Source organism: Bactrocera dorsalis, unplaced genomic scaffold (genome assembly GCF_023373825.1).
Source record: "Bactrocera dorsalis isolate Fly_Bdor unplaced genomic scaffold, ASM2337382v1 BdCtg210, whole genome shotgun sequence".
Classification (NCBI taxonomy): domain Eukaryota; kingdom Metazoa; phylum Arthropoda; class Insecta; order Diptera; family Tephritidae; genus Bactrocera; species Bactrocera dorsalis.
In genome coordinates this window covers 12,290-39,110 of record NW_026038261.1, presented here as the reverse complement: position 1 = coordinate 39,110, position 26,821 = coordinate 12,290, and the positions used below count along the sequence as shown (strand labels likewise).

At 37.0% G+C, this 26,821-nt stretch overlaps 2 protein-coding genes across 2 annotated transcripts; one reads left to right on the top strand and one right to left on the bottom strand.

Moving 5' to 3' along the window:
* Positions 1–1,310: 1,310 nt before the first annotated feature.
* LOC105228020 (uncharacterized) lies at positions 1,311–26,821 on the top strand. Its single transcript, XM_049462021.1, has 5 exons — positions 1,311–2,115; positions 21,423–21,681; positions 21,756–21,879; positions 21,985–24,494; positions 24,904–26,821. The coding sequence occupies exons 1-5, from the start codon at positions 1,555–1,557 to the stop codon at positions 26,691–26,693; spliced, it is 5,244 nt and encodes a 1,747-aa protein (XP_049317978.1). The 5' UTR covers positions 1,311–1,554; the 3' UTR covers positions 26,694–26,821.
* LOC105228019 (uncharacterized) lies at positions 3,837–10,274 on the bottom strand. The gene is made up of 2 exons (XM_011207623.4): positions 8,080–10,274; positions 3,837–5,183 (listed from the first exon to the last, which is right to left on the bottom strand). The coding sequence occupies exons 1-2, from the start codon at positions 8,113–8,115 to the stop codon at positions 4,110–4,112; spliced, it is 1,110 nt and encodes a 369-aa protein (XP_011205925.2). The 5' UTR covers positions 8,116–10,274; the 3' UTR covers positions 3,837–4,109.

Sequence of the window (26,821 nt, the reverse complement as noted above, 5' to 3'; positions counted from 1 at the left end):
AAGTTTTCCATAAAGGCTTAATAACGGTCCGATCAATAAAACTTATTCGGATATTGTAGTATTGCCTTGGGCAATAATCCATGCAAAATGATTGATATATGCTACACTAGTCGGAAATCGGCGGTTTCGACAAATATGGAGCATCTTAGAAAGAAACGAACGAGGGCAAAATTTCGGATTAATATCTCAAAAACTAAAGGATAGACATACGTACGGATGGACGGACATGGCTAAATCGACAAAGCTCGTCATGCTGATTATTTCTATATATTATTTTATAGGGACCTCCCACGTTTGCTTACAAACTTCGTGGCAAATTAAATGCATCCATGTAACTTGTATATCTACATAATCCATATATCGGACAGCCTTTCCGACGATAGACGAGTCTACGTTACTTTACTGGATCGGATCCCGATTTTTATGCAGTCAAGAACTGTAATTCCGCAGTTTTCCTCAAACTTATTGGACTTCTTTGCGAGTGTAGAATAACCTACCAACTTTATAAGCTGTTTTGAAATAAATAAATAAAATTAATACTGGTTTATCTGAAGGTTTCTGGAGTTCAAGATCCGTGGGCGTAAGATTAGATTATATTAGGTTAAGAGGTCAATCTTAAGAGAGATCTCACTTGAACAGTTTAGAACGTGGGTTCGTTGTGGTACCTAAAAACTAAAGCAGTCTATAGCAACAAAATATCCTTACAGATCGACCAAGCGCTTTGAGCCTGTCACAACATTGTTGAGACGGCTAACAAGAGTTTCGGCTATGTTTTCTGGTCCGCTGATGTATCAGCCTCAGTCTTGTGAAGGCTGCACAGTGGATGAAAAAAGTGATTGGATATTTCTACCGCACCCTAATCATACAACTTTGACAACTAGCGTCCGACAAGAGTCTAGGCTTTACAGCATGAATGCCGATTGGACAGTGTGCAGTAAGAGCTCCTACGAATGCGGTAAGATAAACTTAGATCTCTTGCGTTGCAAGTTGTAAGCCGATTCTGAAATGCTTAAATATTTTATGAGATATATGTTTTGGCAGAATTTTGTTCAGAAGCTTGCCATTACCTTTCGAGACGCGACCGTTATTAGAAAACAATTTATGTTGGCATTAAACCTCATTGATTCCCCTTATAAAACTGTTTTGGATTTCATATAACTATAAATATTAAATGTATCCATCTTTTTTTTTAATTAAACATGCTTCTAGTAACTCGTTTTTGTTTTCCAAAGAAAATTTTGAATATGTAGCAGGCATTTAAGTTTCATTGAAATATATTTTCAAATTTCAATTCAGTGTTAAACTTACTGTGTATAAGAGAACACTTAAAAAAAAGCAAAAAAAAAAATTATAATAAAAAAATAAGTCAAATATCAGACTTTTAAATTTTTTTGTCAGCTTAGAGGATTTAAAAAAATTTCTGTTTTCGCGAAATTGCTTATACATACATACTTTTAATCTTTTTCATTATACCGCACATCTCAACTCGCTGTTAAATTTATTTTTACAATTTTCTTAAAATAAAGTGAAGCATAACAATATTGAATCGCAAAAATGTTGAAAAAATTTGTGAATCTACAATCGGACGTCAGTCCATCGAAGAATCCATATGAAGTGCGCACCTATATGGGCGATAGCCCGAACTCACCCGACTGGAAGATTGAAATGTGCGAAAAAGTGCGCAAATGTGATCGACCGGAAAATTCGACCATTTCCAAAGTGATGACCATCGAAGATGAATTAAGACGTCTTAATCAAAAAGTGAAAGAGTCACGCTTTCAACGTGAAATCAAAAAGAAATGCTCCAAAACCGATGATTATCTGCTGTGCACAAACCCACAGCGTACGCCTAGCGAATTGAAGGAACATTCTATAATGCGCGAACGCTTTCTACGCGTGGCTTATGATTTGACGCGTCGCGTACATGATGGTTCTGAAATGCCCCTAAAAGCGCCTAGTCATATTGAGCTCGTTAGTCCGGTGCCGAGTCAGGCGGAGAGTGAAGGCGATGCGACGGGCGAAGAAGAAGATGAGGAGGGGGAGAAGTCCGTAAAACCACAAATGGCGAGCCCATCCTGCAGTTTGGATGTAATTTATAAGCCCTCAGCGAAGATGGTGAGTTGGATTATTTATGTATATGTATGTACATTAATTATGGTTCCTATAACTTTTTAAATTCTTTTTTTAAATATTTTGAAGAAGTATACTACGAGTACGTCTTTCTTCTACTAATTGTTTTATTGTGTTCCGTTAGCAAATGTGATTAGCTTTGTCGGTCTGCAAGGTTTCCAAAATATATCATTCATTTCTCTGGGAGAGAAAGTGTGCTTAATCGAAAGCGCTGGATTTATTTGAGAATATTTAGGTCGGTAGTCATATTATTTTTCTGTTGGAATACTATAATTTCTAGAATAACATCAGCAGAATTTTTTTTCTACACTTTCCTTTATTGCATCTTCTTTGAAAATGTGTGTTTTTCAAAGGGCACCGGAAGAGGTTTTCCATTTTTTTATATTCACTCACGTTGGAATAAGTTTTCTTCTCTGAGAGCTGTATTGTACAGTTATGCGCTCAAATCGTCGAAATTAAATTATTCTGAGAGTTAATATCACCAGGTATGACCTTATATACTGTATGATCAAAATTGACCCGGACTGACATTTTTAGGTATATTACAAATCTTTGTTATTGCCTTCAAAATTGGCTCATTTGGGCTTATAGAAGTATAACAACACTCGATAATATTTTGCAGCGCCATTATTTTTGGAGCGCCATTCTCTAGATTTTTGGACCGTTTCGAGGTCATATTCATAAACTCTCTTCTTGTCGTCCGTAATGAAGCGTTTGAGGAATGTGGCGTACTCAGTTACGTTGTTAGGCATCTCTTTTGCGATCTTTATTCAGCATCGTTTTGACAAAAGGGTCAGGTCTCTTGGAAGGAGTCTACCATTGATACCCAAAACACTAACCCAATGTATGGAGTCGATCTATAAGAGGTGTTCAGATTCTCTGCTATCTCTCTGATGTCCACGCGTCGATTTTCTACCATTCTTCCTTCAACTTCTTCGATGTTATCGTCATTGACAGAAGTGGACTCGCATGAGGAAAGTTTTCGATGATTGGACAACCTTCACTCAATGCCACTCGAATCTTGTGTTTGTGATAAAGTAGACTCCCTAAAACTCTTCTGCAACATTTTCAATTATTCCGTAGTCGTCATTTCACTGAAACATAAAATTTTAAGTAAAGCGAATTTAATTGTTCAATTATCTTTCCATGGTAATTATCGCCGGACAAACTTTAAGCGTCGTAAGCAAACAGCTACCAAACACGCACTAATTGCCGCATGGAGATCAAATATCACGCGAACTTAAAAAAAGTTGTACAAATCTTGGTATCGATTCCGTTTGTGCGCGCAGTTAAAATGGTCCAGTCCGGGTCAAATTTGATCAGATGAAATAGGATAACTTTTCGAGTATCAGTCGTTTTTCCTTAAGCTCGAAAAGTTTCTAGGCGTATTCCTGTATTGAAAAACAGATTTCAAACTGTTTCCGTTATGGTATGAGGGCATGTACTATCTTTTACATAGACAGCTCTACCTCTACCAAAAGCGTAAGTTTTGAGAAAATTTTATAAAACTTATTTGGACATACATACATACCAATAGTAAAGTGTAGATCTAAAGAAGAGCTAGTCCATTGAAAACGAAATTAGTGGATCTTGTTACCATTTCCTCAAATTATTTTTACGGTATAAATACTTTACTTCCTTTTGATGAATAATATTTAATGCTTTGAAAGATTTCATTTATGAACTCAGATTCTTATATTTTTAGGATATACTATGTACGAGTATACTAAATAAAGCTATATATAATATCCAAATATGTATGTATGTGTATATAATATGAGGACTTATGCATTAGCTTATGTGACTTCACAGTTCTGACTATAGTTTTATGTTAAGGCGGTGGATTTTTTAAATATTTAAAGGCCAATGCTTGGATGTTGCTCTCTAGAGCATCTAAAAATTAATAACTACAAAACTACATACTAATAATATGTATATAAGTATTACATCTTTGTGTATATATGTATATAGTAAACTACTCATTCAATGAGCACGATATCATCAAGATCGGCGGCATAAAAACCGCCTACATCCGATTGCATATTGTCTGCGATACACTCCTCGTTTGTTGACGCCAGCGTCAGTTGTTTGTATGCGCCGTCGACGGCTTGTTTCTGCATGTGCACACCCAGTTGTGAGATCAATTCCAGCGCCTTGACATCGGCATTAAGTAGCGCAAACTGATGTATAACAGCCAGATGTGGGAATATACTGCCCAGGACAGCTGTGGTACCGGCATTCATTTTGATTTGCTCAGCATTAAGTTCATTCGGCTGGTTAATGTTTGGTGTACTCGCTTGGGTGTTCGAAGAGCAACCACTAGAATCTTTCGAATCGCTCACCACCAAAGCTATGTTATCGTCTACTTGAGCGGCATCATCAGGCACCTCTTCCACCTCATCCTCCTCATCGCTAACCACATAATCCACGCTATTCTCATTGCTGGCATTTTGCAGCAGCGTCTTTGTCTTCTCCACCTCTGCATGCATTGCTTTGTCTAATGAGGTTATTTCCGAAATTTCGGTTTGCATGAAATTCGGTAAAGCATCTTTATACTCAATAATAATGTCCTCAACCGCCAGTTCACCATCAACGGCATGCGCACCCGCTGTGCCCAGATCTTCGGCTGTGTATCTGTATTTGCTGCGGAAACGATCGAGCCAACGATACGAAGGCCGAAAGCTGGGTAAATTCAGTATGGCGGCCATTTTGAGCGCCGTATCCTTGAGCGTCTGATTTGTTATGGTTTTACGCAAACGCAACTCACGACAGCGCTCCACCCATTGATGTAGTATGAAACTAATGGCGCTCATTTCGAATTTGCGGCGTTTGCGTGTCATCTCTTCGATGAAATTGGTCGCATCCGTTTCGCTGAGTGTTGCCAATTGCTGTAGCAGTTCATTTTTGTGTTCAAGTATGCGTCGGATTTGTGTGGCACAACAGTGGAATAGTTTAGCTAGGCGATTTCGTGAAACACTCGTTTCATCGTAGTAGTGTATGACGGCGATTTTTTCATAGAATGTCAGTATGTTTCGCTCGTTACGTCGTTTGACCTGAAAGTTGGTGAAAATATAAAGGATATTAATTATTACAAGTAGCAATACTTATATTATAAGTATAATAGGTGTTTATAATAAGATGTGAAGGGACATTTTTGTGCGCCATTACATTAAGAAAGTTCTAGAAAAATAAGTTTTTGGTTTTATGTGTTAAAGTATGATAACTGAGAGTCTGTAAAGTGAAATGTTACTGATAAAGTAGTTGAAATCCTAACTCTGGGAACAAAATAAAAGTATTATTTTTGGATTGTTCTTAGCCAGAAGTATGTATATTCAAGAGAGTGTCACCAAAATTGAAATTTAATAGCTTTTGCAGTTAGATTTAACCTTTAAATAATATGTGGCAATCGGACAGTTCGTCCTTGAGATATATCTATAATATCTACATAGTAACCACTCGTGAATGATCTGCTAAATTTCATATATGTATGAACAGTAAAGACGACAATCCAGTGGGCATTGAAAGGATGGAGTTAAAAACGAAATTACCGAAAAATACACAAAATCATTTTATATGATCGTAAAATCAGCTTGACCGAGATAGCTGATCCTTCAGAGATATAAAATAAATGTTTTGAAGAGACCATTTATTAAGTAATATTTGGATTTATGAGAACTCTATATAAGATGAAGTTGCTTGAGCTCATTATAGAGCAATACAGCTTTTAGTTTATTTTGAACTTAAAGGTTACCTAAAAATGATTAAGTTTTTTAGTCAAGCATAAGTTTTTTACCCGAACAATATTTCTTTATAACAAAATGATAGTTTGAAGGAAAAGTACACTTGATCATATTTGACCCGGACTGGAAAAAAAATGTCACGTATTTTAATTCCAGTCTTTAGTATAGCCTTTAAAATGGCCCAATACAAATATGTCAACTTTTAATCCAATTTTCTATCCTCTTGTAAGCCTGTACTGGTATGGATTCAGTGCCTTCAGTAGTTTGATTTTATAGGTTCCGCCTCATTTTTAGGTCACCAATCGCTAGATTGTTGAACAGATTCGATGCCATATTCATAAATCCATATCTCCTTCCCAGTAATCATGCGTTTGATGAATGTATGGTCCTCAGCTATACGTCTAGCTGACTCGCATGTGGCAAGTTTTCGATGAGTTCAGGACCTTCACCAAATGCTTTGTGTCAGTCACTTTGTGATAAAGTGGACTCCTGCAAAATACTTCTGCAACATTTTCAAGGATTCCGTAGCCGCGATTCAATTGGAGACATAAAACTTCGTACCAGCTATTTGTTCAAGTTTTTTTTTCATGATAAATTCGCGAGATACACTTTTCACACAGACTAATTCACATAGGGATATCAAACTTCACACGAGCGATCGAATCTATCGATCCCTTTTATCTATTCGGGTTGCGCCCGTATTTTAGAAGACTTAGTCCGGGTCAAATTTGATCATATATATAAAATGTAAAGACTGCTTCAATTAATTTCAGTTCTTTCTTCGACATACTTTTAAGATTAATTCGCCTGCTATTTTTTTTTGTTTCCTTGTGAAGCTATATATACTCGATGGTAAGAGATTTAGAAGAAATTACGAGATTGAAAAGGCAACAAAAATTTTAAATTAACATTCAAAATACTACCTTTTATATAATTTGTGGTCAATATATTTGTGAAATATAAAAAAAGACATTGGAAAATATTATCCCCAAGCGCTTTCTTAGCTAAATATGCTCACAGCTTCTTCGTCCCATGACAGTTGGGTCTATGTAATCGAAACGGAACTTTATTCCAATCACTGTGAACTCGACTAAAACTCCAGAAATTATATGAGAAATACTTCTTACAGGTACAAGAACAAAAACATCCGAAAGGTTTTCTATCTTCTTTCACTAATTTTATCGCTTTTTGAGCAACATTCGCTTAGAGGATCATTGTGGCGCAGACAATCAAATGCAAAGGCATTCACTTACTGCTCATTTTCGGCAGCCAAAGGCATAAAGGCCAGTCCATAAGCACTATGGCCATAAAGAGGCATGCATTTGCGTGAGCATGAATACATACAAAAACAAAAAACGCATAGATACAAATGCATATGTATGTATTTATACTCGTTCTTATTTATAGTTATATGCAAGTATGTGTCATTGTTCGTTTGCACGAGTCTGTTATTGCCACAAGTGGTGACATAAACTAAAACTTGGCTGTCGCAATGGCAACGATAAACACGCTCAAATATATGAACATATTTACATACGCGCACGTATACATATACAAATTTATACTTGCAAGTGTGCGGTATGTTCCACTTTGACTGTATTTTTGTATAACTGTCATTGTTGCTGGCCGTACTGGCTGTTGGCAGTTGGCTGTTCTATAAAACACAAAAATAACCCTCAACGCGTTATTTGACGTGGTTAAAATAAATACAACAGTAGCAAAGGTGCACGCGAGCGCACACACACCAAAGCAAAACCACATGTACACTTCGTGCCGTTTGTCTGGTGTACAAGTGCGTTGTAGAGAGACGCTGTGCGCTTTTAGAATGCTTGTTAGAGCTTATAGAACGCTTGTTATAGCCTATACAAGTCGCAGTATATTGGTTGAGTATTGAAAATGTAGACCATCTTTGTAGTAGCCAACGATATGCTTTCGTCGGGGCGATAAGCTAACGCGTTGCTGTGTGTGTTTGTATGTACATAAGTATGTATGTGTGCGCGTTTGCTTGCAAGCGCTGACCATGTTTGGTGGGTTGAGTTGGTGGCGTGTGTTGGGCAATAGCAAACTGGTCAGAAGCCGCTTTGTATTGTGTGGCTAACGAAGTATATGTACATACATACATATGTATGAAGGAAACTGTGCGGGGTTGTTAAGAAAATGCGTAAAATGTGGCAAATACTTGTATGCGTGTTAAAAATAGAAAACTTACCCCTTTATTGGCACGTTTTGGCGGTTTAGCGGTCATTGTGGCGCTGTTGTATGCGTTCTGCCTTGCAGTGTGCGTGTTTGTAGTTGTTTTTGTATATTTTAATTTATGAATATTTTTTGTTGTAAACACTAGTAGGCGGTTTAATCTGAGTTTAGCTCAGGCGTGAAGTGTTTGCGGCTAATTCTTAACTGTTTTTATGTACTCAGTATGAATGGAGGCGCTATCCATATGTACATTTTTAGCTTTTGTAAGTTTTATGTTTTTTATTATAGAACTCTTAGCTTAAAGCTATGCAGTTGATTTTTTTAACTATTTATTTTTATTTTATGAACTATTTTTAAATTATTCATTTATTTTTTTTTTAGTTTGAACTTTTTTCATATAAATTGTATATTTTTTGGAATGCCACTTTTTATTTAAAACAATGCAGTTGAGCATTAAAAACTGTTTTTTATTCCAAATAGTTTTAGTTAAAATATTTTTTTTTAAGTTTAATATTTTTAAAATGCCACTGCTTATCAGCAATGCCGTTGAAATAGTTTTAATATTATTTTATTTATTTTGTATGTCAATTTTGTTAATTCGGTTTTAGTTAATTTTTTTTTATTTTTATTTAATTTTTTAAAATTAATTTTCAAATTATTTTTTAATTTTCTTGTTTTAATTTTTCGATTTAACGCTTTTTGAATAATTTTTATGCTTTTTAGCAATAGCAATAGATTGCTTAAAAGCAAAGCAGTTGATGCTTTGTAATATTATATTGTTTTTTTTTTTGAATTTTTAAATTGTATTAATTTTTTTTGTTAATAATTTACTGTTTTTAATTTTATATTATATTTTAGTATTTTTTTACTTATAATACTTTTTTTTAACTTTTTTTTTACTAAATTTGCTTGCAAAATATTGCAAATTCGTATTTTCCACTTAAAATTCTCCAAATTCCGCACGCAAATCAAACAACTGTTCTTTTAATGTCAACTGAGTACGTATGTATGTATGTACATGTATGTACATATGTATATTGTACAATACTTATATGCATGTATGTATGTAGGTGATATATTTTGCATGCGCGCAATTGCGTTTATTTATCTCCAATTCTACTTTCCCACTCACTGCTCGCTTTCTCGTTTGCAATTTTGCACCCCACTTGTTTTTGTGTGCTCTTTACATGCACTTTTTGTCAAATCAAATGTGTGTACGAAGCGAAGGCATTGACAAGACTACACAGTTAGCAATATTAAGTGCTAGTTGTATGCACACTTGTTTTGTTTTTGCTTGATGTACAACAAAAAAATAAAAACGTTTGTTGTTGTTGGCTATTTGCTTCAATTGGTAACGAATGTGCTCTCCACACACACACAAATAAAAAAAATATACTCATTTATGCATGTGTGTACCTACACAGGTGCAGTGCAGCAGCTGCAGCTTCAACGGTGATTAACCACTAGCTTTCGTAGAGCACAGCATAGCAAATTGGCTTTCACACAGCTTTGCTTATTTCGTAATTTTTCGTCTTCGTTTTTAGTGTGTTTTGTTTTTACGCTAACTCCCACGACAACTACCAACTAGTGGATCGCACTCGTATGCTTTTTGCATGTGCTTATGTACATGTTCATATGCTTTTAAACACGTTCATGCACGTTTATATGTGTGCGCGTAGATCAGGTGATACTCCACGTAACCGCAATAATATACAATTCGATCACCACCTTTTTACTGGATGCGCAGCTCCACTTGACAAACGGATACTACCAATGCTCCATGTACCAAATAGGTGCTGGTGCTGGTGCTCGGCTCACCTTGAGTGGACTTCGTCGTTAAGTCGCGTTTTCGTTGTGCCGTCAACGAATGATGTCGAGCCGAGCGTTGTGGCGACGAAGGCGTTGGGCTCTCCTTATTTCGCTTAGTACACACACACACTCACAGGCGCGCCAAAACAGGTACACAGACACTTCCCAACACCTGGTTTTGTTTATGCTAGGCCCATATTTGTGCTTGCTATTGTTGTTGTGTGCTTTTGTTTCTTTTTTTTTTATCAATTTTATTAATTCTTTTTTGTGTGTTCTTGTTGTTATATTGTTATTCTCAGTTGCTTCGGCAGCGGGGTCGGTTCTACTATTATTCTCGTGCGCTGTGCTTTAGCGCGTTTCGACTTTGCTGTAATGCTTAACTGCTGAGTAACGCGAAGCGACTAAGTGGCACTGGTGTTGGTTCTGTGTGTTGTTTGGCTATATGAAATAAAAACCGTACCGCGTATTCGTATGAGAAAAACCAACAACGGCCAACAAATACATGGAAATGCTAATACGCAACAACAGCAACGACAGCTACGAAAGCGGTGGGCACACAGCCGGTAGCACGATTGTGTTTGTGTGCATATATGTATGTATGTGTACACATACATACTAATGACGACGTTGGTTAAATTAAGCCACATGGCAAACGCTACTAGACGTCGAGCATACAAACGTAAGCGATAAGTAGAGAACAACAATAATATTGCACAGTGCTAGGCAACAATATGCACACATACACAAGCAGACAATAAGCTGGCAGTGGCATATGCTATAACAGACATGGCAGCCAGCACCAGCCACTAGCTACTATGGCAGTGTCGTTGTGGTAAATGAATAGCTACGACCTAAACAGTGCCATAGTGGTCTGGCTGTGGCATAGCATGACATTGCGGGTGTGTATAGTAAGTGCACAAGTAATGGGTATTAAAATTCAGCCATTCCAACGAGACAACTAGCAACCACCAGCAGTGGTCGTCGGTAGTGGTGCTCATAGTCTTACAAATACACACGCTTACTTATCGATATACTTATGTTTGTATAGTGGCAGTCAGTCGGGAAGTCAATATGCGGTTCGTACTGGCCGTAAAGCACAAAAATGCACCAATACATCGGCGCTCACAGACGTGGGCAAGTGCACAAGATGCGCTAGGCTACGGCTAGAGCCTACAAACAACAAAAATACTACGAACCATATGCCAAGCAAAAGCCTTTGCGTGTGTAATGGTTGGGGCGCTGTGCGGTGGGGTGGCCACTTGTGCGTTTGCTACGTTTGTTTGCCTTGCGAGTAAGTACGTACGTAAGTAGCGAAATGAAAAAAAGAAGAACGAAACGAAAAACACAACACACAGACATTTTTAGTGACTTTAAGGCATGCAAACACCTTGCCTTGGCACGGCAATCGCAGCCGCAGACACGACACGGCAGTAGCATTTGCCAACAGAACGAAATGTAGGCATACATATATGTGTATATATATTATTGCACAGTAGGCTTATGCAGTGAAAAATAAAACAAAAACAGACGATAATTATTAGGGCAAGAAAAAAGAAAATGTTGGTATTAATTAATAAAGCGGATAGGATTTTGGGTAGTACCAGAGAACATAAAACAATGAGAAGGTTCAACATCGAATTTCAACCGCGGAATCCACCTCATAACTATGGAATTCACCCCGTGAAATATTGAAACATTGTTTTGATTTTAACAGAAGGAATCTGTAGTATTACAGCTTTGTTAACATGATCAATCAGGGAATATTGTTGAACAACCAAGGAATGAATACATATATTTATATCATGCGATTTCCAAATTTCTTATGAATTTTTATAATTTTATATTTTTGTATTTTTTATTAATTAATTATGGATTAAAAAAGTAGTAGTTGAAAAATAATTTGATATATTTCCCTTCCCTTTCATTAAATGACAGCATGTGGATTCTTCTATGTTCTCTGGTATTCTGCTTACATTTTTAGTAGGGTTTTATGTTGAAGTCAGGTCGTTTTCAATCAATAAAATGTGACAGCAATCCAAATTTAATATTTCGTGTTTTATATTCGAATTAATTTATTTCAAGATTATTATACCAGCGATATGAATTCGATGCTTCCTCTTTCCTTTGATCAAAATTATAAGATATAAATATTACTTTCCTTCACATTTTTATTTTCATCGTAACCATAAATCTTCGGCATGAATGGAAAGTGCTCAAACTCAAATAATGTAAACAAATTCCCCGCTAAACGATTCAAAGCTTGTTCCTACAGCTGAAAAATGTTTCCTGGGTTTCATTAAGTTATACCAAATACCATAACCAATCATATAGAGCAAAGTCAGCCGGGACTAGGTCAAGTTTTCGCCCAATTGCACCTATTTCAGGCATAAAAAAAGATTATGAGTAAAACATGTTCTGTCATTTTCTTTGTGATTACTTAAATATTGGCTGATATACAGCATAAAGTCACCTGGAAGTTCGGAAATCTTTTTAACCCTTTAAAATTCAATCACCCTTACCCTCTCCTCTACCCGTCAATAAATCGCTCGTTAATTATTTTTCATTAAATACATATGTATATGTTTTTTCAACTTACAAAGATTTTCAATACTTTAAAAAATTAGAACTATAGATAATTATGTACGTACAACTATATTTGAAAAATAATATATAACAATTGTCTATAAATAATTCACACACAAAGGATAATTGTTTGAATTTTGTGCATGAAATTTTCACCAACACACCACTGTGCAATGTTCAAGTAGTATAAAATTAAAATACCGAATGCGCGTCAAGTGCACAAGCAGCGAGCAAGCCGATTTTCATGTGCACAATTGCATACAGTATGTGCAACTGTATTAGTGGTAGTGCCTAGAATGAAGTATGAGAGTCGAGAGCGCGGCATTGTTGCTCTGGCGAATTCTTGAAGGCTTTGCCATCACCTCAATGCCATACAATCATACGTTATGACATTCAGCAAACAAAAACAAAAAAGGCAAAAACAAATAACACTCAAAGCGAATGCATAAAAGTGCAGAAATTTCGCCTTTACTTCCCAAATGCGCGTATGATGCCGTTTAAACGATGACGTTTTGTAGGAGGAAAGCTTTGTTGGTTTAACTCTGCACGGTCTAATAGTGCTGATTTCATTTTGCTCTCTTTATTCCAGCTTATTGTGTGACAATGTTTCAATTCACCTCACTTAACTGGCATCGACATCGACAATTGATATACTTCAATTTGACGAATGCACACATACATATGTATATACTATATACTCGTGTGTTTTTATTTTTATTGCATATTTATACATTTATGTAGGTGCATATTTGCGAATGTACTTATGTACATACATACATATGTACGAGTATAGTATTTTTATGATTTCTGTTTGCTGGAGCTTAAAACTCAATATTTATTTAGTCGTGATCTCCTCTTAAGCTCCTTTAAACATTTTAATCCTGTGTGAGCGGATTGTATTGGGTAGAAAAAAACAGCGCTTTATTTATGTACTATACTATATGTACGTTTATGCTGGGTTGTTTTTTCTTATCGAGTAATATTATTGTAGAATTAGATAGATTAAAAAGTTTTTATTTTTGAAAGTTTTCTGAAGGTAACTTCGGAGACCTTTTAAAGTATATACGAGTATATGTATTAATGATCAACGAACTAGTCCTTCACGTTTGAAATATCGATCTAAAACTTAGTATACGTTCTCCTTTTTCCAAGAAGTTGCTCATTTGCCGGAACAGCCGATTTCGGACCATTATAGGATATAGCTTCTATACAAATTGTTCGATCAAGGAATAAGTATGGAAAACTTTTTTTATTTTGAGAAGACATCTCCACAAAATTTGGCATGAATTATTATACAAGGCAACGTTATAATCTCCCAGCAAATTTTTTAGATTGGATAAGTATAGCTTATAGCTGTCATACCAACTGATCGACTAATATTACGATAAAGATCGGTCTTGCACATTTTCATGCTATTGAAAATGCACCTGTGTAGGGCATTATAGCTTCGGTGAAACCGAAATTCATGTCTTTCCTTGTTTTACAAGCAATTTTTCCTTAAAAATATGAGGAAGTACGACCACTGAGTTATTATAGGCTGAGAAGAAAGAGATAATCCCATAAATTAAAGAATCATGAATTATGATATCAAAAAACTATACAAAATTCCTTATCACTCCAACACTATATATAATTTAAATTTAATGAACCATTAATATTACACACCAAAACACTTCCAATAACTCTTTGTCTTAGGCCTTTGACTATTGCCGCACTATTTGATTTTTGTACGAACAAATATTAGAAGATTCTTAATGATGTCTTTAAAGATGTTTTCCCATAGTCGAATTAATTAAAATAGAGGTTATGGGTTCCTTAAGAATAGATGTTCTTACAGGCTCTACGTTTCAGGGAAAACGTTTTAAGTCAATTGAGGACATTAATCGGGAAACGCTACGCGCATCGAACGTTACAATTAAGAGCTCGTACTTTGAGAGCCTTTTTTAGGGGGTCGGTCAAACAGTTTTTTAGAGTAACAAGTGAAAAAAACAACAAAATTTCACACTAGGTGTTGTGTTTCTTTACAAGAGAGGAAGTAATGTAAATAATAAAACATTACCTAAGCAAATTCAAAATGGATTTTTTGTCATTTCAAAAATAGGATCGATTGTTTTTGCTTGTCATTCAATATCTTACTATTTCCTCCAATATTGCTGGCGCACCTGTTTCATGTTCAGTATGATCACTCATATATTTATCACTAATAAATCACTTTTAAATATGTATAGTATGTATGTAAATCTGTATCTACTAGTATTAGTCATTCAACTACTTTTAAGTGAATCAACATCCACAGCGCTTTCACTGTATCACACAAGCAAAGATAGCAGATAGAAGTTAAACAAACAAGTGATCACTCTACTTGCATATATACAGAAGTATGTACATACATACACATATAATATACTATACAAGCAAGTAGTAAGCGCTCAAATATATATGAACGTACTTCGTTCCCTGTTTTAAATTTATAATTCGAGTTTGATATAATTTTATATTCACATTAGTATGAACGAGTATGCATATACATACATATGTATCTATAAAAATAATCTGTGTGAGAGGGAGCGCCAGTTATGGGCTAAATACTAAATACTAAACAATATAGAAATCCATTATTATGTGCATGTGTTTTTCTCTATGCAAATTGCTAACGTTTCAGCACATTACAACAACATAATATAATATATTACACTCATATGGGTTCCCGCTTAAATTGAATATTTTTCGCTGATTGCTGAACTTTAGCTCAAAGTACGCGTCCGATCACTCTGAAACATGCGTGTTTAACATTCTTATTTTCCACTATACATAAGTGCATATACATACATACATATGAGTATGTACATATGCTTACTTACGCACTGTTTCCAAACATTGGTGGAAAGCTTTAAAGCATTTTGAACAAAACTGTTTGGTTTGTGGAATTGAGTGCTAAAATCTCGATTCTTTTCTAAACGATGTACGAATTACCGAGAGACCTGAAGTATTTTTGCCACTTGTGGCTCTTGATCATAGCATAGATAGTTTTTATTATCAAAATTTAGTAAATTCAGTGCTAAAAAAATAAAGTGGGTGCTATCGGACAACTGATATTGTCTATGTACTATTCGATTGATGCCTAATTATTTTTTGACAATTATAATTTGAACAAATTTTCATAAAAACAACCTTGGCGGAAAAGCTTTTTTGTAGCTTTGTATTTGTAGTTGTCGGTTAAAGGGGTTTGATAGGTTGCGGGTTTCCTAAAATCCTAGGTGCGTCGTCAGATGCACACTATATCTACCTACCCGAAATTACAAGTTGAATGGATTATACAAGTATTGGGTAGTCGAAAAAGTCTTTGTAAAGTTGTTTAAAGGTGAGATTTTAAGCTTAATTTGATCAAAAAAAATTAAATTCGGGGAAGTTGAAAAAAGTTACAGCTTTTCAAAAATGAGTGAAAATAATTGTCGACATATCGTTGAAAAAGTCGATGACATTATGGAAAATATAGACCAGAACCGTCACGTAAGCAGCCATGGCATCGTTAAAGAATTTAACGTTCATCATCAAAAAGTTTTGAACCATTTAAAAAAGGGTGGCTACAAGAAGAAGTTTGATGTTTGGGTACCACATGAATTGTCTGTGAAAAATTTAATGGCCAGAATTAACATCTGCGATTGCTTGCCGAAATGGAATGAAATCGAATAATTTCTGAAGCGAATGGTGACAGGAGACGAGAAGTGAATCAAATACAACAATAATGTAACGAAAAAGATCATAGTCCAAGCGTGGTGAAGCTCAACAAATGGTCGCAAAGCCAGGATTGACGCCTCGAAAGGTTTTGCTGAGTGTATGGTGGGATTGGAAAGAAATCATCCACTATGAGTTGCTCCAGCCTGGTCGATTGATTGATTCTACTTTTTACTGTGAACAACTGATGAGATTGGAGCAAGTAATTGAAAAAACGGCCAGAACTGGTCAACAGAACAGTTCACTTTTGATGACTCGGCAAAAACTGGGATAGCTTGGTTGGAAAGTTTTGATGCATTCACCCTGACCTTGCAACATCTTACTACCATTTGTTTCGGTCAATGCAGAACTCTCTTAATGGAGTGAAGTTCGCTTCAAGAGAAGCCTGTGAAAATTACTTATCGCAGTTTTTCGCTGAGAAACCAAAAAGTTGTCGACCAATATGAAATCTGAAACTTTGTTTTCTATGGCTGCTGAATAGACATTAAATAATTATACCTTCAACAGGTTATATTAAGTTTGCGACGGTTTTCTAACGCTCTGAAGGAAAGGTCGGAGATCCTATACACCTAATTATAATACATATGTTTACAGATGAACAGCGTGACGAGCTGAGTCGATTTAGCCATTTTAGTCTCTTAGTTTATAACACCTCTTAAGACATTGTGAAAATAGATGGAAACGGATAATAATCCCACTCACTACTGGAACAAAAAGTTCATTGATCTCAAATGTAAAGAATGGAGTCATTGGTCAAACAAATGGGTTAGTGACTCCAAATGTAAGCAAAGACTTGGCTAAGGTATGGTTGTGGAATTGGCTAAATGTAAACTAAAAGTTCATTGACCTTAAATGTAAACAAATGGGTCATAGAGCTCATAAAATGTAAACACAGGACTCAATGGCCCCATAACATGTAAACAAATAAGCCAGTGACCCGGAATGTAAACAAGTTGTTGACTACTTAAACGTAAGCAAAGGTTGTAGTCTTGACTAAATCGGAACCAAAAGTTCATTGATCCAAATGACCTTGGCCAAATGTAAACAAAGGGATCATTGACCCCATAAAATGTAAATAAATGGGTCAGTGACCCCAAATGTAAACAAAAGTTGTTGTCTTGGCTAATTGTAAACAAAGGTTGTGGACATGACTAAAAGTAAATAAAGGGTAATTGACCTCATATAATGTAAACAAAAACTTCTTTCACCTCAAATGTAAACTAAGGGGTCATTGAACTCATGAAATGTAAACAACAGTGTTATTGACCTCAAACGCAAAAGATATTGTTGTCTTGGCTAAATTTAGAAAAAGGTATTAGAGTTTCGGTGCTGCTGAATCTATCTTTTTTGTAGGCTTAATATAAAATTTTACTACACCTAAAGGTAATTCTCCTGTTTGAGCCGAGAGGTTGCAAGAGTATAAAATGTTTGGCTGCACCCGAAAATAGCACTTTCTTGAATTTTTTAATGTTTTATTGATTTGATATAATGCATACTTGTACTTAACAAAAATTCAAATTTTTGAAAATATAATTTTGCATATATTTTATTTATGTTAAGTTCAAGAAGAGTAGTGAAAGTCGATTAAAACCGGACGATTAAAAATTATATAGAACTATTTTTTCATTGAATACATTCATTTGAATTAAAATACTGACATTTGCTATTTAAAATCCTCTAAAAATTTGGTATATTATTTAATTATAATTATATACATATATATACATTAAATATTAAATATAATAGTTATATTTCGAATTCTTTTGAAACAAATGTTTCGTGTCACTTTGCTCCATTTGTTATGCACGAGCGCCCAATGATCATACTCACATTGTTTATGGGCATTGCATAATCACGTATATGTACATATGTGTCTAAATATAAATAGATAGCAACAGAGATATTACGGTCATTAAATTCGTTGGTCACTTAAAACAGCTTGTGTGACAAAAGTATTTTTTATACATTTAAACACAGATTCATACCCTCACTAAAGTATATATGTACCTATGTATGTATGAGATTCATTCTCACGCCATAACTTCCCCATACATAGAACATAGTTTGCTCGTCGGAATGTTATGGACCTACCATATAAACACCGTTACATATATTGTTTTAACTAATATATGTACATACATGCTTGTAAGTATGTTTTTGACCGATAGTCTGTAGTTTCAATGAGCGCTTATTTGCCGATAAGATTGTTGTGCTCTGTGCAAGTTTTTACAGTTACGCTTTTTCGCCAAGATAAAATAATAGTTAATATATGCGGAAATATAAATATACTTGTTGATGGTGGCTTATGCCATAATTCTGATTAATTACTACTGAATCTAGTGAAATTTATTTGCTTGCATTCCACGGTGTTGATATTAACTACAGGTGTGAAATAGTTTCTTCCAACAACAAGAATTATTTTAATTTTAAGAATAAAATATTAGTTTTTGTAACATATACATTTTCGTTTTCAATAACCGAAAGAGTTTATTGAAGACACACATAGACGTATAAATGTGTACTGCTAGAAATTTTTTCGACCATTTCACTCATTGAGCCGGTGTTGATCTGAAAGACAGTGTATCCAAAGGCAATATAGATTTATATAGGTTGATTTTTTAAGAGCTTGATAACTTTTTTTAAAAAAAAAACGCATAAAATTTGCAAAAATCTCATCGGTTCTTTATTTGAAACGTTAGATTGGTTCATGACATTTACTTTTTGAAGATAATTTCATTTAAATGTTGACCGCGGCTGCGTCTTAGGTGGTCCATTCGGAAAGTCCAATTTTGGGCAACTTTTTCGAGCATTTCGGCCGGAATAGCCCGAATTTCTTCGGAAATGTTGTCTTCCAAAGCTGGAATAGTTGCTGGCTTATTTCTGTAGACTTTAGACTTGACGTAGCCCCACAAAAAATAGTCTAAAGGCGTTAAATCGCATGATCTTGGTGGCCAACTTACGGGTCCATTTCTTGAGATGAATTGTTGTCCGAAGTTTTTCCCTCAAAATGGCCATAGAATCGCGAGCTGTGTGGCATGTATCGCGCCATCTTGTTGAAACCACATGTCAACCAAGTTCAGTTCTTCCATTTTTTGGCAACAAAAAGTTTGTTAGCATCGAACGATAGCGATCGCCATTCACCGTAACGTTGCGTCCAACAGCATCTTTGAAAAAATACGGTCCAATGATTCCACCAGCGTACAAACCACACCAAACAGTGCATTTTTCGGGATGCATGGGCAGTTCTTGAACGGCTTCTGGTTGCTCTTCACCCCAAATGCGGCAATTTTGCTTATTTACGTAGCCATTCAACCAGAAATGAGCCTCATCGCTGAACAAAATTTGTCGATAAAAAAGCGGATTTTCTGCCAACTTTTCTAGGGCCCAAAATTCAATGATTTGCAAGCGTTGCTCGTTAGTAAGTCTATTCATGATGAAATGTCAAAGCATACTGAGCATCTTTCTCTTTGACACCATGTCTGAAATCCCACGTGATCTGTCAAATACTAATGCATGAAAATCCTAACCTCAAAAAAATCACCCGTTATTAATATAGATCAATATAGATTTTTTAACGCAGTTGAAATCTTCTCATTGCCTCTTTTATTATTATATATCTATCTAATCTAATGAAATATCACCCTTACTGACAATAAAAATCAGATTTTTCTCTTTCGTAAACAGAAACAGGGAGCCAAATCTGGCGAATACGTTGGTTGAGAGATGACTCTCGTTTTGTGTTTGGTCAAATAGTCAGGCATAATCATGCTAGAATATGACAGCGCTTTATTGTAGGGAAAAATCTATGGATTTTCTTCCCACAAAAACCTAGACGCCTTAAAATTGCCAAGTAGTTTTCTTATTGACAGTTTGATCCTATGAAATAGATTTTTGGTGAACCACACCACAGTAATCAATAAAAGCTTTGGTTTTTGTCCGCCTTTAACGTGTTTTTCTCGGTTTCGGCTGTTTTCCATTCGCTAGATTCGTGGAAAATTTCGATGTTATATTCATAAATCCATGTCTCGTCACTAGTAATCGTGCGTTTGAGGAATGTGAGGTCCTCAGCTACGTTGTTAAGCATCTCTTTACCGATCACTATTCGACGTAATTTTTGCAGAAGATTTTGGTCTTTTGGTATGGTTCTAGCATTGATACGCTTCATACCCAAAACATTAGTCAAAATGTCTTCAATCGATTCATAGGAGATTTTAAGCTCCTCTGCCATCTCTCTGATACCAACATGACGATTTTCAAGCACTGTTTCTTTAAACTTTTCGATGTAATCCATTCCATTGTTCCATTGGGAATTCAAATTGCAAACTAATTGAGATTCTCCCAATCTGGTGGTTAAATTTTCGTGGTTAATTCGAAAAGGTTTGGCAAAAAGATTTCTTCTCTAGCATAGTACAATCCATGAAACTTCGTATGCAAAACTGCGCTTCCGGATGGTTCCTTCCTTTTCACAAGACTGAGTTGAACTCACGTCCCCGCACCCTTATAAATTCAAAGTTCCTCCTAGGCGCTAGAGAGGCGATGCATTCATATTAGAATACGCATCCCTGAGACTGAGTCTAAAAGCAGATCCACCAGATATTCATGCTCAATATCACAGAATGTTACAGTGTTTTTTCGAGGAGCATTTCCAATATAAGCTCTGACACTTCATTCGTGACTTTTTTAAACAATTGAGTATCTAAAATAGCTTACATTCTTACATCATTTCGAGGGCGGAGTACCGACTTGTATTTGCATTGATTTTATGTCTGATTTTTGGGTCTAGTTTCTTTATGTATGGATCAAAAGGAGTGTTGCATATCGAAAAACGCTTAGAGCCTGCAAAAAAAAAATACCCAGATCCTTCAACCCAAAACTGATATATGCCAGTGTCTAGATGTTTCCACCTCATCTTCCTCATTGCAACTTTGATAAGTTGCGTCCTCTAACATCTTTCAGCTCACCGCGCGAGAGCTAATGAGACACTGTCCAGTTAGGGCGTCTAATATTGCGGCAATGTGGGCCTTGGAAAGAGCAATGAACCTTTATATTCCAGTCTGGGCCGTACATTTGTCCATACTCCTCTATTTGACATGATTTCCTTTTTTTCATATGAACGAGATTTTAGCATTTATGCTTTCTTTTCTGTTGGACTAGTATCTATCTTCAATAATAAAAATATAGCTCGCCATTCTTTATTTTTTCAAATTTTAACCTTAAACTTTCTTTCCTCAGCTTGAATTGAAACGTCCAAAGAGTGGTATGTTTCATAATCAAACTGAGCGACCACTCCCGCCATTGGATGAAGATGACATACCATATAGCAACTATAATCCACGCATTTTACAACAAAAATTCGATGAACAAAATCTGGATAGAGTTGACTTGATACAAGGACGTGACCCAAACGATTTATGGACATGGAATATTGGTCTACAGCAACATGAAAGTAATTTAGATCGCGCTTTTCTCGATGCTTCAGTGCCGAAGTTCGGTAAGTAAATGTCATCACCAAAGAAACACCAGAGAATGAGTTCAACTCAGTATAGCTATAAATAAAAATCGTAGATTGCAGACATCTAGAGCTGACCACATTTAAAATACCCAATGACTTGGACAAAACTTTCACCGCTGAAATCGTATTTGGAACCTTAGCAATACAACCAGATGACAAGCCGAAACCAAAATTTAGGTACGTGAATAATTTTTAGTTGGTGTTCTCGAACTTTTCGTAGAACCAGAGAGCTTTGTGCGTGGTTATTATAAGTTTTATATTTATTTTATTCATCTTCCTCAGTTACTTCAATCGTCCGAAAGAGATAGCTTGTATGTTTGCCGCTTATGTCGAAAGTTTTCGTTTTAATCCTGACTTTTGGACTTCCGAGACCTTGGATGGCATATTAACGACCGGCGAGAAACTTTTAAAGAAAAGCACTAATCTCAATTACAAATCTGAAGATAATGATTTCGACATAATACCACAAATTGTGGAGAAACAAGCGGAAATTGGGTTTAAGCTCCACTTCACTGGGCCTATCGACTCCGAGCCGAACATATACAAAGTACTTTCGTTGTATTTCTTGAAATACAATGCCGCTGTGTTAGTCGCTAAGGGTATATACATGTTGATATGGAAACGTTGCACCAACACATTCTACATTTTCGATCCCTACGGACGCGATGAATTGTGTCAGCGTGACTTCACCAATGGCAGTTGCTCACTAATGTCCGTCACTTTCGTGGAACACTTGGTGCATTTGATAATTAGCTTCAGCAAAGCCGATGTGAAAAGTGAGATGAGTTTATATGAGATTTCCATAAAAAATTTCGGTAAAATAAGCAGCCCCATAGCCGGTAAACCGTTCCCGAAGCGCACACATCGTCTTTGGGCGGTGGTGAATGGTACATATGCGATCATACCGGCGGCTAATAATGGTATCCAACAGCCGATAACGGGTAACGAACAGAATGGCTCAATAGTCATTTCGCTCTTGGCGCTATTATATTCCAATATTGAGCGCGCGTCAACGTGGCGTATGGAAATCATTGATGAGCTGATCAAATTCGGTCAAGCCTTTTATAAGACCTTCTTGAAACGCTTGAAACTGAAGAAGAAACAACATATGAATATTGTGGATATACCGGATGTGATTATGCTTGGCGCATTTCGTGCAACAATGAAAAAACATCCCTTTCTTTATACCGGTCATGTGACGAATTGCAAGTCATATCTCGAATCACAATTGACATCGGTTGTGCGCGATCTCTTTGCGAGTAATTACGACGCGGCGCTCTTGCAAATCGATAATTCCGTCATAGCGATATGGCGCGATATGGAGTACTACTATTTGTTTGATCCATTTCGGCGTGGCAAAGCTGGACAAGTGTTGGACCCGGAAGATTATCTCACCAAAGGTGTGGCCTGTCTACAAATGCACTCGAATTTCGAATCGTTTTGCAGAATACTCTATCAGAAAGCGCTTAAAATGCGACGCGGTGGTAAATTTTTCGTGCACGGCATAAGTATCGGTTGTATACGTCCGATGTTGTCGGCGGCGAATATGAAAAATAAATATCCACGCTTACAAATTACCTATCCTAAGCTTGCCACCAAAGATCTTGAGAAACGCCAATCTAAGAAGGGCAAAGGCAAGAAGAAGCTTGGACGTGCGTACAGTATCGAAACGATACCGGATGAGGATCGTATACCCGAGTTTGAGGATGCTGACGTTGTTAACACTTTATTGGATGAACTTATATGCGAGATTATTGAAAATATGATTGAACCCACACCGAGTCGCTTGCAATTATACAAACAAGCCGATAAGGTGCTGTTACGTTCAGATAAAGAATATTTACAGGGCTTACGCTATAAGTTATTGCATGGCGAAGATTATGACAATGTCTATGCCGAGTTCCAGAAACAACCTTCACCACCACCACGTCCACTGACACTGGAGGAGGAGTTGGAGATACGTACAAACTTCGAGCTGTTGCCCGACGGCTCGTGGGTTGTGATGGGTCAATCGTATATACCGCAAGAGGAGACCGAAGTGAGCAAATTAAATGGTCTGCTCTCCACTTTGGTGGCCACGGCACTGAGTTCGAAGTACAATATCTCCACATGGAATAAAGAGTTGGTCGATTTTGCAGTGGAGTCATCCAATAGTTTCGGCGAAGAGTTCTCCAACTATGAGGCGACTTTGAGCGCATTCCTTTCGAAGAGTATGCCGAAAATAAATATTGGCAAGAATATTTACCTGCTACATTTAGAGCGTGTCATACAAAGTTCCATGACGCGCACGTTGCGTCAAATGCTGCTCGAGAGTTTGATAACCTATAATCGCTTGATTGTCATTTGTCAGATGTTCTCATGTCTGATTGTAAAACGCTATAACTTCCTCTATATGTTTATCGGTTTTCCATGCACACCTGTCGGTTATCGTAAGTTCGGCTCTGGTCCGGGTTGTCTGCTACGTTTCGTTGAATTGGATTCGCTTATACGACGCATAGAGTTCGGTTGCAATCCGCAAGGTTGTGAGATCACCAATTATGTTGCGGTCGCTATAAGGGTTTTGGACATGACAAATGTGCCGCCTGAGCGTTATCGGCAATGGCCACCAGAAGTTGAGGAGTCTGTGTATGCGGCTGAGAGCGATCGTAAGCAGAAATTGGATCGTTTGCGTATGGATAAGATACGTTTCCTCGATCGTGAGCTTCGTAAGGAGAATGAACGTATACAGCGCTTCTTGGAGGAGAAGGAGGAGAAGATAGCCGCGCGTGCCCAGAAACGGACCAAAGGAAAAGGTAGGTGTTAAAAGGATGGTATGACATAATTTCTAATTTTTTACCAAAGTCGATTATTCAGTTTCGTAATTTGTGATTTTCAAATAATAGTTCGAGGTATCAATTTTATTTTGGGAATGGGCTGAAATGTCCAAGTAACATATATTAGGGTTTTACTTCTTTCTGTTAGGTCTTATTAAAGATTTATGCTAGAAACTCTGTACATAACTTCTTCGTCACAAATCTACTGTATCTACTACTCGTTACAGAATGCGTTGAAAAGTTTTGGAGACATTTTTAGTCAAAATTTGCTTAGTTTGTTTTTTGTTTCCAATATATTCGTTTCGAAATTCTAAATCTTTTTGTTGGACAAAATTGTATTGTGCAATTGTTTAATTTATTGTTTTTCTGGGTCTTCTGCATAAAATAGGTAAAAAGAAAGTCAATATGAGTCGTTCAGCCGAACCTACCGACTTAGAAGAGGAGTTCGATGAGGATGAAATGGAGGAGATGGAAGAGTATGAAGAGGAAGAAGTGGAGTTGAAGCATAAGCCAGGCAAACGCTTACAACGTGAACTCGATACCAGTTTCAAGCCACATAAAATCCTCTACGGCTATCGTATGCGCGAGAAGGACTGTAACTTCAAAATACAGGGTACCACCGCGCTGGAAGGACGTTCCGAGGCTTTGGTCGATAAAATCAAGCCGTGTTTCTTTGCCAGCACATTGGCGGTGTTATACACAATATTGCGTCCGCTCAATCAGTGGTCTGCACAACGTGTGGATCGTGTGATCGAGAGCGGCAAAACGATTGCTAGTCGTGTGACGAATATGACTTCGGCGTTCGAACGATTTATCAAGAATGTCACGGTGGACGATTACAAATTCGATGTCTGGGTTAAAACACACGAACCAGCCGGCATGGCGGGCGCTAATGTATCACGTAAGATTGCCAAATCGATGCAAACACGCAAGTATATGTTGCTCCAAGTGTCGAATACGACATTCGCTATCTTCCACGATGAGTATTATCACCTTTTCGATCCCTATCCATCTATGGAGAAATCAGAGGGCGGCGAAGAAGAGGAGGAAGAAGATGATGATGGCGATTATGTTGAAAAGCAGGGACCACGCAAGGGTAAATGTAAGAAGGGTGTGAAGCGTTATGGTGAACGTAACACTGCTTCGTGGGTACTCTTCGCCGATATCGAGTCACTACTAAAGTATGTGGATAAACGTGCTGCGAATGCATCATGGCAAATGGCCGGTGAGTATGCACTGCATGTGATCGATGTGATCTCGTACAGAAAGGCGGGACCCAAGACGCGCATACTACAATTGCTCACCGATTTGTCGGTGCCGATCGAATGCAAGACGACGCAGCATGGCGAAGACGAGGCGGTTATGTGTGCACATCCCGAGACTATGGCTTGGTTGGATTTGGAGAATTGTTTGCCGGTATGGAGTCGCATGAATCGTCGCAATACTGCGGGTCGCTATCGCAATTTGCCCGTCACCAAGCTCAAGCGTTTCGATATCGAGATCGATGGACGTTTGTGGTCGCTATGGGGTAATTTACATCCCGAAGCGCCAGTATTTGGTAGCGCCTCGCGTGGCAAACAATATTTGGCATGTAATGTGATGGCTTGCTGCGCTGCCAAGGTTTATCGTTTGACAGATTGGAGTCCACACTTGCTCGACACGATTGTGATCAATGGCGATCGTTATCATCGCGAGAGCTTGGAGAACATCAAACTATCGGATTATGAATTCTCACTAGAGGACTTGAATTTGGATTGTACTCTGGAGAATATCAAATTTGTAGTACATTTAGAGCATGTTGCCTTCGGCAAACTCTACAATCCGGGCACACGCACCACAATGAACTTGGCCGATGCGCTAATGTATTTCTTCACTCACTTCCAATTCGGTGTATTGCAGTGCTACAAACACTCTTTGGCTATCGGTCGCACTATGGGCTTTGATGGCGGTTTCTTTATGTTCGATTGTCAGAGCAAGGATCATCCGTTGTTCCCGAAAGGACAAGGCGCTTCGTATCTGTTGCGTACGAAACATTTGCAGGTTCTGCTCTACTGTATTGTCGTGACTCTCAATGTGCCCTACTACAATGTAAGCTTCACTCTGCACAAAGTGGAAATGCTGCGCGAGGGTGCCTCGCTGGAGGAAGAGGGAGAGGAGGAGCAGGTTGAAAATAATTAAATTGGCAAAATGAACGCATTTTTTAACTATGTAAAATTTATTAAGTGTTTCGGCTATCAAATTATCTATCGTAATTATATTTGTTGTGAACTATAAATAAATAAATAGATTTGGTAAACACTATAGAA